The 12,491-nt window shown below is 55.5% G+C and overlaps 1 protein-coding gene across 1 annotated transcript in view; it reads left to right on the top strand.

Moving 5' to 3' along the window:
• Positions 1 to 12,491, top strand: part of LOC125320969 (zinc finger protein 208-like) — a 430,705-nt gene that overhangs the window by 25,484 nt on the left and 392,730 nt on the right. Inside the window, 2 exon segments of the mRNA XM_048293401.1 lie at positions 2,005 to 2,743; positions 5,445 to 5,448. Coding sequence (XP_048149358.1) covers positions 2,005 to 2,743; positions 5,445 to 5,448 — 743 coding nt within the window.

Genomic DNA, 12,491 nt, shown 5'->3' with positions numbered 1-12,491 from the left:
AGCCCCATCTTGGTAAGGACAGGCACCCACTGCGAGCACCACAGGTGACCGCTGTGCCTCCGATTGCCGAGCAAAGGGGGCAGAGCCCAGACCCCACACATCAGCAAAGTCTCGGTTTGCCCCCAACCTCTCATGGGATCTCTGCCATTGCTGAGAACCAACCCCCCAGCCAGAGAGCTCACTCCCCAGCCACCACTTCCAAACTCTGGTTTCTCTGGCTGAGCCATCACCATGGTATGTGAGGAGGCGTGGCCATTTCTTTTGTTTCCTAATTGCCCCTAATTGTCTCCTGGGCAACCCCCTGCCCTCACTGCCTCTTCCTTTCAGATGGGACAAAATTCCTGAAAAGAAAAACAAACCCACAACAACCAGCAGTCACACCCAGCCTGAGGGGACTTCTCTGCTAATTGGTCATTATCCACCAGCAGAATGGGCAGCTGCAAGGACTTAGACAATCAAGGACTCTCAAAATATCCTGTGACTCAGAGAATGACATCATTCCATTGTGAACCTCCCTGACCTGGGGGAGGTACTGAGCATTTCCACCTGAACCTGAGCATATAAAACCTGGCTTGGGGGAACTAGGAAACCACTGCTGCTCAAGGGATCCAGAGGAGGAGCAGAACTTCCACAGGACCAGCACTTTTGACAAGACTGTGACCACCACGTGGTAGGATCTCCAGCACCACTCTGACCAGCACGGTGCCAGGTTGTACTCAGTCTTTGTGGCTTAAAACCCGTTTTCTCTTGATTGCTGTGTTTATTGTAATCTCTTTAATGAATTGTGAGCCTGACCGGAAATCTCTCTTGAGGTGGTTGAGGCGGGTTCATTTCTCCTGCCAGTTTCCCTTAAAAGCAGCACAGTGTTTTTTGGGAGGGGCTGTTTGGAGCTTGCAGGACTCCAAAGCTGAGGCAAAAAGATCCTCTGGGGGATGCTGGGGTGTCCCCAGGAAGGGTTTTTCTGGCAGTCCTGGAAGCTGCTGCCAGCAGAGCCCCCAAGGTGGGCGGGGGGATGCCAGGTCCCGACCCCACAGTGAGAGTTGGCCTTCCTGGGTCAGGCACTGCGGCTTTCAGCCCAGAGCCAGGGGGTTGTGGGACCCCCCAGAAGAGCCAGAGCAGGGGCACCTTGGGACCCGCAGAGGGAGGAGAGCAGAGAGGAGCAATATCGGGACTGGGGGAACCCCAGCAATCTGGAGGAGAGGGAATGTGGAGAGGGTGAACCCTGTGATTGCCTGCACCCTGAAGTGGGGACCTCAGAGAGGGGGGACCTCAAGGATTGCCAGGACCCTGAAGTGGGAAAGGGGGGATGCCTTGGAGCCCTGGCTCCCTGAAGCAGAGAATAAGGGGAGAAGGGACCCCAGGACTCCCAAAGCCCCCCAGCATTCCTAAGTGAGGGGATGCCAGAGAAGAGGGACACAAAGGATCTCCAAGTTTGGAGACCAAAGTGGGGGGAGCCTTGGAATTCCAGGGACGCCAGGCAGCCTGGGGTGGGTGGGGACCAAGCAGGTGGGGGAAACCCAATACATTCAGGACCCCCAGCAGCAGGGACACGAGGGAGCCCCCAGAAGCTCAAAGTAGAGGGACCAGAGAGGGGGAACTCGCAGGAGGCTTCTTTTGAACTGAATCTTGGTGTTTTGGAGGTTTTTATGGACACCAGAGGCCCGGTGACTTCTAGAGATGGACTTGGGCAGGAGGAACGCCCAACCCAATGCGCTCACACCTTGTTTTTCCCCATTGCAGGAGTTCCCATTCCCAAACCTTGGCCGGATGGAGGAGAAAGCTGTGAGGAAGAGGAAGATGCCCCAGGACAGCCAGACAGGTGAGGTGGAAGTCACTGCCCCTTTCCCCCTCTCTTCTGCTCCATCTCTCAGCCCAGCATCACCCCTGGCTGCAGGACAACCCTGCTGCCGACGCTATCCTGCCAAGGATGAACTGGGGGATCTCCTTCCCCTTCCCTCTGACATGGAAGCAAATCCCATCCTCTCTTTGTCCTTCCTCCCCCAGACAATGAGCTGAGGATGGAGACCAGGAAGGGCAAATTCCCCCGACAGAGTCTTGTGGAAGAGGTCGTTTTGAGTGGCTCCACGTCACAAGAATGCAACGGGAAGGAAAAGCCCCAAAGATCCCACACAAAGAGGGGCTCCAAACCCAGGCCAGGGTGCTCCAAGGAGGAAAGACCCACCCTGTGCCGGGATGGCAGCTGCAGCTCCAGCCAGAGCTCAGACCTAGTGGTCCATGAGCAGCTTCACGACAGGGAGAAGCCCTATGAGTGTGGTGAATGTGGGAAGAGCTTCCGCTGGAGGTCCCACCTGATCCGCCACGAGAGGATCCATACCGGGGAACGGCCCTACAAGTGCTTGGAATGTGGGAAGGACTTCAATGTCAGCTCCAGCCTGATCCGCCACCAGATGACCCACACAGGGGAGCGGCCCTACAAGTGTGGGGAATGTGGGAAGAGGTTCAGCAGGAGCTTGGCCCTGATTCACCACCAGAGGATCCACACCGGGGAGAAGCCCTACGAGTGTCCCGAGTGTGGCAAGAGGTGTCGGGACAGCTCCAAACTCCTCCTGCATCAGCGGATTCACACAGACGAGAGGCCCTTCCGCTGCCCCGACTGTGGGAAGGGCTTCTGCCGCAACTCTAGCCTCGTCCCCCATCAGCGCATCCACACTGGGGAGAGGCCCTACAAGTGTCCTGAGTGTGGGAAGAGCTTCACTCGGAGTTCTTACTTGACTAATCACCGGCAGAGCCACCGGTAAGGGAAGCCCTGGGACCGCCCCAACCGCAGGAAAAGCTTTGTCTGCTGCCCCATCATCATCCTCCATCAGAGGACCCACTTTGCAAAGAGACCTGGTGACCCACATTCCTGGTGATCCACGTTGGGAAGACACCTGGATGGTGATCTCCTTATTCTGGTTTTCCACAGGCATCTGGGTGAACACAGCGGCAGGGTTGGTGGTGTTGCAGTTTTCCCTGTAAGTAACTTCTTTGTCTTATCCCTTCTGTTATCAATATTGTTGCCCTTCCTGTTTGTTCCTTATCTCATTGCTGTTCCCAGTAAATTGTTCTTATCCCAGCCCAGGATCTTTGTCTTTTGTGCTTTCCATGGGAGGCAGTAGGGGAGTGAGAGGCACCGTGGTTTTAGTAGGAGCATGAAATGGGGGAATATCATTCCTAAACCACGGCACAAGCAGTCAAAGGGGTTCCGTGGTGACATCCCAGGCTTTTCCTGGGATGATAAAAAGCCGTGGGGTCAGAGGCAGTCAAAGCCATTGCATGGTGACATCCCAGGGGACTTCATGTTGCTGGGGCATTGATCTGTCACAGGTACTCACAAGGGCTCCATGGTGACATTCCAAGTGTCTCCAGGCTGCTAAAGAGCCACGAGGTCACTGGCAGTGACAGAGGCTCCACGGTGATATCCCAGGGGTCTCTAGGCTCCTAAAGATGCATTAGTCACACACAGCCACAGGGACTCCACGGTGACATCACAGTTGTCTTCACCTGCTCTGAAGCTGAGAGCTCACAGACAAGCGCAAGGGCTCCACAGTAACATCTCAGGGGTCTCTGGGCTGCTAAAGACCCGGTCACAGGGGTTTCATGTGAAATGCAAAGGGTGTCTTCTTCCAAAGGGCCATGAGCTCACACATACTCACAGGGGCTCCATGGTGACAACAGACGTGTCTGTATGCTGACAAGGAGCCGGGATGTCGCAGTCAGTGACAGGAGTCCAGTGGTGAAATCCCCGTGCTCCTAAAGAACCGTGAGGTGACGGACACTCACAGGGGTTCCATGGTGACATCCAGGAGTCCCCAGGCTGCCCTAGAGCCGGGATGTCACAGACACTCACAGCGTGCCTGTCATGGGCAGAGTGGGAGCTTCAGGCAAAGTTTATTAGAGAAGCTGCCATTGGGTCAGAAGGGACCCCCAAACACTCCCCATAGATCCCCAAATCCCTCCAGGACCCCCAGGCTTTCTAAACTCCTTCAGTGAGGGGAGCCTGGGAACGGCCGGATCCAATCCCAGCCCCAGATTTTGGCAAGGGTTTATGGTTTTTTTGGCAAGGATTAAACAGGTGGAATTGAAGCTTTATGCAAATTGTCCCACGGGATGAGTAACAGCAAACCAGATCTATTTATATAAATACAGATCTAATTGATTACCCTCATGATTAGAGAAAAAGATCTCAATCAGAATTATTTACTGCACAGTACAGGAGCTGTAACAACTATTACAATCTAGTGCTCTAGGACGCAATTTTGAAGCACTTGTATTAAAGCAAAACCAGTCCTTAAGCAGAGATTGATGTCACTCACCCAGATCAATGACCGTGGGCAAATCTCTGTGACTCGGCCTTGAGCAGTGACCTTGAGGAGTGTCCCCACTCCAGGGAGGGATCTCCACCACCCCCAAGAAGGGAAATGTCAGAAGACGTTGCCATTAAAATTTGGGACGGGGCTTTTCTAGTCTGACGTGCTGCCCTGTCAGTCAGATGTGCCCAGGCTGTGCCAACTCCACAGCTCTGGAGAAGCTCTCAGTGGCGTCACTTGGTTGGTTGTTCCTTTCTCCAGGGATTTTACCAGCTCTGCCACAGCTGCAGCTCCCTCTGAGGATGTTGAACTTTGAAATGGAGGAGTCAGGCTGGGTTCTGCATTCTTCACCCCAAAAGCAGCGGGACCTCCCTTCTGCATTCCCCACTGGGGGCTTTGCAAACAGGGCCTTGTTGGAGCTGTTTGAGCCCATTCCAGGCAGAGCCTCCTGCTCCAGCAGGAACTGCCTTTCCTGTGCCATGACCAGGGCAGACCCTGCTGCAGGAGGAGCCCCAGGCCAGCCCAAGACATTGAAGGCCTCAGTGCAGAGTGCCGGAGTGGGAGCTGTGCCAGGGAGAGCCTGAGACACCAAAGGCACCTTGGCAGCAGCAGCTCCTTGCAGGGCATGGCCAGAAGCCTCCCTGGCCAAGCCGGCCCAGTGCCCACCACTGCAGAGCTGCTCCTTCAGGGGGTGATTCTGGCTGGGCTCTGCTCCACCCCACAGAGTGTGAGCTCAGCACTGAGTCTGGCACAGCCCTTGTGCCTGAGCCCTGCACAACCTCAAGGTCACCTGCGGCAGCCTGGCTCTGTCAGGCCCTGGGGCAGGGCAGAGGGAAAGGCCAGAGCAGGGGCTGGCTTTGGCTGCTCAATGTGGGCTCCAGCAGAGATGAGGAGTTGAGCGAGTTGAATATGAGGTCACTGCTGTGACATGGGCCTGACTGACAAATGATTGGTCTCAGGAATATCTTGGGGACAAGGTGTTCATCACAAAACCACTCATCCCTGCAGAGACAAGACCAGGAGAGAAGAAAGGGGAGAGCCAGGCCCAGGGGACAGGGCCAGAATGGTGATGGCTGTGAGGTCACTGCCACTGCAGCAGCCTGGCTGGCCCCCAGCAGACATTCTGGCCAGAAGCATTGTGAGGTCACGCAGCACATCAGAGAACCCCCACAACAGGAATTCCATCCTTGGGGAGTGGAGGGGTTGGCACAAACCTCCTGACCTTGAAGAATTTTGGGATGGAGCATTGCTCTCTGGCTTGCATGGTTGCAGTTCTGTGCCACTCTCACTGTCAAATATTTCCTCCTTAGATCAAATCTAAATTCCCCCTCATTCAGTTTAAAGCTATTGCCCCTTGTTCTGTCACTGCAAGGTTTGGGAAAAAATAACACTCCATTTATCTTGGACCTCGATCACTATGTTTCCATTTTCAAAGACCTTAGAGAGAACCCAAAAATCTCCCAAGATGGGCTTTGGAGGCCTCAACACAAAACCAGCAGGTGGAAGCTGAGGGCCCTGGGCTCAGTTCTGTGGAGACTGAGGACAGAAGAGAAGTAGCCTGGGAGGGCTTGAAGGGAGGTTTCAAAGATGGAGGAGCTTTTCTTCATTGTATAAAACAGCCTGACAAAGAAATAATGGCACCAAGGGCAGCTGGGCAGCTCCAGACTGGACACCAGGAGAAAGGTCTTTCCCTCCCAGGGAAGTGCTGTGCTGCAACACGTCCCCCAGAAGGAGTCTGGAGCAGCCCAAGGCTTTGTGTGCCCAGGCAGAGGCAGGCAGGACGCAGAGCTGCCAGCAAAGGAAGGGGCCGGCAAGGTGGGGCAGCCGGGGGATGAGGACAGCCTGCAGGGACAGAGGCGCAGGGCAGGGACAGCATGGGACAGCCTGGGCTGCAGAGGGCAGAGGGATGGGCAGCAGCTGCAAGGCCCTGACAGAGCCAACTTGTGCAGCACTTTGGCCACGGCTGCTGGCCCTGGCCCTGAGGCCAGCAGGAGACAAGTGACCCTTGCAGCCCTGGGGCCTCAGGGCCTCCTTGTCCCTGCTCAGCGGCCTGGCAGGGGCCGCCCCATGGTGCTGCCCTTGGCACTGCACATCCCCACATCCCAGTGCCCCGGCAAGAGCCCTGCGCACTGAGGGAGGGACAGGATCTGCCTTGCCAGGGGCTGGGGCTCAGGCCTTGGCCCTTTGGAGTCATGGAACACATCCAGGTTTCCTCAGCCTCACAGACACCTTTCCTTTGCTTGTCCCCACCTGCCATCACTGCCTCCAGTGTTCTGCTCTAACTGGAACCTGGGGACACTTTCTCATCCTCAGTCTTCCTCAGTGGGACCCATTAAAACTTCAGGAAACTCTGGAGATTGATATTGACTTTGAATTCTTGAGAGATTGCTTCAGCTCCCTCTCAGGGACTGATGTTCAGGGCCTCAGCACCAAGCCCCAAGAGGGTCATCAGAGTCCTTGTGCTGTGGCTGTGCTGCTGAGCTGGGCCGGGCTCCTGGCACAGAGGCGGCTCCTGGCAAGCGGCAGCGCTGCAGAGAGACAGCTGTGGCCAGGAGCAGCTCCTGGGCCCAGCCCAGCAGGGCTGGGCCACTGCCTGCAGCCAGCCCGGGCACAGCACAGAGGCACACAGGGCTTAAACTCAGCCAAGGCTGCAAAGGTGCTGAGAAGTTGCTGGAGCAGAATCATTGCCAGCTCTTGACTCAGGAAGCCTCTGGCTGCAGGACAAGGCAGCTGCAGCTCCTGGAGGGATCTCCTGAAGCTGGAACATCCCAATGCCTACAGATTCTGTGAGTACAGCTCAGAACATCTCGAGTGCAGGGGAGGTCAGACATGAAGCTCTGACAATGCTGAGGGTTTCTGATCTGTCCCAGAGTATTTCCAAGCCAAGGATTTTGATAAAAATGAGGACATTTCCTGAGACTTTGTTTTCAGTTTCGTTCTACTGGGGAATGGCAGGGAGGGGATATATATATAAATGGTATTATGAATTTTGACAAGTCCCTGAGACATCTGAAGTCTTATTTTTAGTGATCAGTCTTAGTGTGACCTGTTCTTTTTCCAAGCTGCAAACAGAAACTGCCCCCAGCCAGTGCCCTGCAAAGAGGCAGGTTCCTGCAGGGTCAAGGAGAGTGCACAGAGATTTGCGGTCTGTGAGTGGTGGCAGGGACAGATCAGGCCCAGGCAAACAAGTCCAGGAGGAAAATCTCCAGGAAGCAGAGATAAGATCAGGGAATGACAGAAAATGAAACCCAGAAATGTTGTGTCAGGAGAGTTGAGAGGTCTCCTGTCTTGGGGTGACATCCATAGGATCCCCTCCAATGCAGCCCTCTCCCTGTGAAAAGCCCAAATGCCTCTTCTCCCAGGGATGGCTGCAGGGTGTGAAGGTGGAGGTGCAGCCAGGGGTGCCCAGCGCTGTCCTGCAGAGCCATCCTGCATCCCTGTCTTTGCCAGGACAGGGGATCTGCCAGCTGCCAGGGGCAACTCTCAGCCTGCAGGGCAGGGAGCCAAAGGCAGCTGGATCCCAATGTGAGAACAGCGCCCACTCCACCACAATCCATCCTCCTGCAGCCCCCACAGCCAGATCCCCCATCTCCTGCTGCCCCTTCCCTCCCAGAGCTTTCCCTGTGGGACAGCCCAGAGCTGAGCCCATCCCAAACTCTCTTGGGTCCCAGCACAGTTGCCCCTATTCCCACTCAGGCACTTTGAGAAAATAGGGCTGGGCACTGACCCCTCTTCCAGGACCCCGGAATCAGGGAAAACAGGAATGTGGGAGGACTTTGAGTCAAGGGTAGGCAGCTGATTGGGATCTGCAGTCACTGGAGACACTGGGGAGCACTGGGCAATGTTGATCACCCCAAGACAAGGCTGAGGCTTGGGAAATGGCTCAGGTGTGCTTCTTCCCACAGCCAGACCACTCCATTCCCTTTCCTCGCAGGCCCCAAAACAGTTCCACCTCCAGCCCCAGAGCAGAGTTCAGAGGGGAAAATGTCCTGCCCTGACCTTCCCCCTGTCCCACCCACAGCCACCGTGCCCACACAGAGCACCTGGCTCCAGCTCTGCACAGCTGCTCCACATGCAGGGTGCCAGGGACCCCATCCCCAGTAAGGCTCAAACTCCAGCACTGTGCCTGGATGCAATTTGCTGCAGGTCCCCAAAGGCCCTTGTCCACACAGAGAGTCTCTGCAGTTCCCTGGCCCTGGGCCCAGGCCAGCGCTGGACCTGAGTCGGATGTGCCCATCCAAAGGGACGTGGAGAAAGAGGGGCTTGTCCCCAGGCAGCCACTTGGAGCTAATTGGACAAAGAGAGGTGTCCTGTGAGGAGGAGGGATGATGGTCCCCTGCCAGCATCTCTGATAAGCCCTGTTTACCCATGGCCCGAGGCACCAGGAAGACATTCAGACTCCTTGGGCTTCCAAGCTGTTAAAATCCACTGAGAAGTGGTTCCGGAGAGCTGTTCAGGGCTGTGATTCCTGTTGGACGTTCCAGGGCATTAGTGAAGGGTTCTGCATCTGTCTTTCCCAGGGACACTGTGGATCCATCCGAGATGTGTTGTGGGCATGCTGGGAAAGCATTTCAGGCGCCTGCCTTGACTCTTTGCTCTGGAACTTCCCAAGGAGCCGCAGGGCCCACGGGGGAAGATTTTCCTTGGGAGTGTTGCTGCTTTGTGCCCCATGGAGGAGAGAGCAGAGTGTCCCCATGGGGGATTCTTGACCTCATGGACAAGTGCTGTGATGTCATTGGTGTGCTGACATTGGTTTGGACAAGAATTGAGGAAGTGTCCTCAGGGTCCTAATTAGGGAACATTGGCCAGGGAGAGCTCCAGGCTGCCTTGGAGATCAGTGCCAATCAGGGGGATGGCATTGGACGCTGGCCGCTGACCACGTGCCAACGGCCGTGGGAGAATGAGCTGGACACACACAGAGGCTCCCAGTGCCGGCAGATTGGCCCCCAGCTGCAGGGACGCCATGGGAATGTCCCTGCCTCCCTCGGGGCTGTGTCTCAGCCCTGCAGAAACTGTCCCTGCTCTTGTGCCAGCATTTCAGGAAGGATGAGTTTCCCCTCTCCTAGCGACTGCGTCTTCTGTAAAAACAATTGACAAGAGGGTCCTCAGCACAGGAAAGACTCGGAGCTCGTGGAGCACTTCCAGAGGAGGCCACCAAGATGCTCGGGGGACTGGAGCAGCTCTGTGACAGAGACAGGCTGGGACAGTTGGACCTGTTCAGCCTGGAGCAGAAAAGGCCGTGGGGACACCCCAGTGTGACCTTTCAGACTTCAAAGCACCTCCTCGGAAACATGTGGAGAAATGTTTCCGGAGGGCCTGTGTCAGGGGGACAAGGGGAGATTGTTTTCAACTAAAAGAGAGTGGGTTCAGAGCAGAGATAAGGGAAAATTCTGATGCTGAGAGTGGTGAAACACTGGCACAGATTTGCCAGCGAGCTGGTGGATGCCCCGTCCCTGGAAACATTCCAGACCGCATTTGACGGGGCTCTGAGCATTCTGATGGAGTGAAAGATGTCTCTGCTGCCACCCAGAAGGAGGCCCTGCCCTGTGGTGTCGGCTACCGGAGTGGTCGCTGTGTCTTGTAGGATGCAATTCCCCCAGGGAGCAGAGGGAACACACAGCACCACTGGGAGCAGGAGCATCCTGCCATGGAGACGGGAATATTCTGGATGCAGAGGCTCAGGCTGCCCTGTTTGGCTTCTGTGTAGATGGAGACAAGTGTCAGAAGAGACTGAGAACCAGGAGCCCCCACCGTGTCTCTGAGTCCCCTTGATTCCCTGAGGCCCCACAGTGTCACAGGTTCTCCTTTGGGCCACGAGGTCGCACGGTGTCACAGGATCCCTCTGGTGCCATGAGCCCTTGTGGTGTCACAATGGTCCTTGGTTCCACGAGGCCCCACATTGTTACAGAGTCCCCTTTCTGCTGCGAGGTCCCACATTATGTCAGGGTCGCCTTGGCTCCATGAGGCCCCACATTGTCACAGGCTCCCCCTTTCTGCCATCAGGTCTCACATTGTCCCAGGGTCCCTTCGGTTCCATGAGGCCCCACAGTGTCACAAGGATCCCTGGGAACCACGAGGCCCTCAGGGATCACAATGGATCCTTGGTTCCATGAGGCCCCACAGTGCCCCAGGGCCTGTGGATTCCACAAGATCCTGGAGTGGCACAGGGTTCCTTTGCTTCCACGTGTCCCCGCGGTGTCACAATGTCCCCATGGTTCCAGGAGGCCCCGCAGTGTCACAGACGAGCAGCACTGGAGTGGGAGCAGCACCAGGGGAGGTTTTGCAGCTGCGCTGGAACAGCAGCAGCAGCAGCAGCCACGGAGCAACAGTGGAACAGTGGTGGAATGCAAGTCCCGTGAGCAGCAGCTGAGGGAGCTGGGGTTGTTTATCCTGGAGAAGAGGAGGCTCAGGGGGGACCTTCTCACTCTCTACAACTCCCTGACAGGAGGGGGCAGCCAGGTGGGGCTCGGTCTCTTCTCCCAGGGACCAGAGACAGGACAAGAGGACACAGCCTTGAGCTGCAGCAGAGGAGGTTTAGGCTGGAGATTAGAAGGAGTTTCTTCACAGCAAGGGTGATTGGGCATTGGAATGGGCTGCCCAGGGAGGTGGTGGAGTCGCCGTCCCTGGAGGTATTTAAGGAAGGACTGGATGTGGCACTCGCTGCCATGGTCTGGTGTCAAGGTGGTGTTGGGTCATAGGTTGGACTGGATGATCTCTCAGGTCTTTTCCAAGCTGGTTAATTCTGGGATTCTGTGATTCAGTGCAGCAGCGGTGGAACCTTGGTGGAAAAAGAGTGGGAAATGGCCCCACAGCTGTGGAGCAGCACCTGAGATGCCCAAGCTGCGGGACACAGAGCGGGTCTGAGCGCTGTGTCCTGTGGGAGCCGGCCCCACACACCAGAACCATGCCCGTCAGGCTGACCCAGAGCAGGGGGCAGCAGCAGGAATTGATGCTGGGCTGCGGAAGGCGCAGATCCAGCGCGTTTGATGGTGACTCGGGGGTTGGATCCTGGTTGTTGGCGGCCACCTTTGGTGGTAGCGGGACACTTTCAGTTGATCTGAAGTCGTGAACTCAGGAGAAAGTCAGCACAAAAGGAATCAAGTGGCCTTTTCTGCTGCAGGGAAACGCATCTTGGTAGAGGTTTAATGATTTCTGATGTAGGAAGCAAACGGAGTCAATTTTTGGCCTGTGGTTTTGTTGTAATCCAGGGACAGTTTCCAAAATGATGCAATTTGTGGTGAAAAACCAGGAACGTGCCTCAGCATCGGGATGTTGCACACTGAGTACAGAGCTGTTTGTGGTGGTTATGATCAAGAAAACAATTGGAATTCTTGTCCCTACTTCACTCTTTCTCCCTCTCTCTCTGGGAATGAGTCTCCAACACTCCCTGCAGCTCTGCTTTCCATGATCTGCTCCTCTGGAGTTGGGCTTGGCCAGCTGAGCAGCGGGAAGCAGGAGGATAATGGCCCATTCCAACTGCAGACTTCCTTTTTGTAGCCTCTGGATTTCCAGCATTTAGAAACGGTCATGTTTTAAACTGTCTGACCAAATCCCACAGGTCTCACTTCTGCCCTGGCAGAAAATCCTCCTGTGGCCCTATTTGGGAACGGACCCTTGGAAACACCTCACTGCAGATGACTTTTGGTTGGTTTTGCTAAGGGATGACAAGAAGATCAGCACAAGGAGGAAGGCTGAGGAAGAGGGAAGGACCAATTCCTTCCTTTTGTCTTCCCATTGTGTCCTGGGTTGCAGTGTATTCTATTACCATCCTCAGGAGCTGTTGAAACCAGGTGGGGCACTGTTTCCTTGCCTCCTCCCCCCAGACTATCTTTCTGTTAATTGCCCATCATTGTCCTGCCGCCTGACTCAGAGATAACTCACTCCGGACTATCTTCTGTTAATGAGCCTAATCAACACTTTGCCTCATGACTCATTACCCCATTGTGAGATGCTCCACCCAGAGGGAGGAACCAAGTATCCCATCCTGGATATAATCTGGGACTCTGACCACCAGAGACAACCCTTCCCACTGGATTTCCAGAGGACAGGAGCTACACAGCCACCATTGGACTTTCTGAGGAAGAGCAGACTCTTTTACTACAGGATCACTGCTTCAGGGGACTGCAGCCACCATTCTACCAGACTGCTACCACCACCGTGCCTAACAGGGTGTCAGGTTGT

Source organism: Corvus hawaiiensis, unplaced genomic scaffold (genome assembly GCF_020740725.1).
Source record: "Corvus hawaiiensis isolate bCorHaw1 unplaced genomic scaffold, bCorHaw1.pri.cur scaffold_32_ctg1, whole genome shotgun sequence".
NCBI classification, from domain to species: Eukaryota; Metazoa; Chordata; class Aves; order Passeriformes; family Corvidae; genus Corvus; species Corvus hawaiiensis.
The sequence above is the reverse complement of the archived record's forward strand: the minus strand, read 5'-3'. Positions and strand labels throughout refer to the sequence as shown.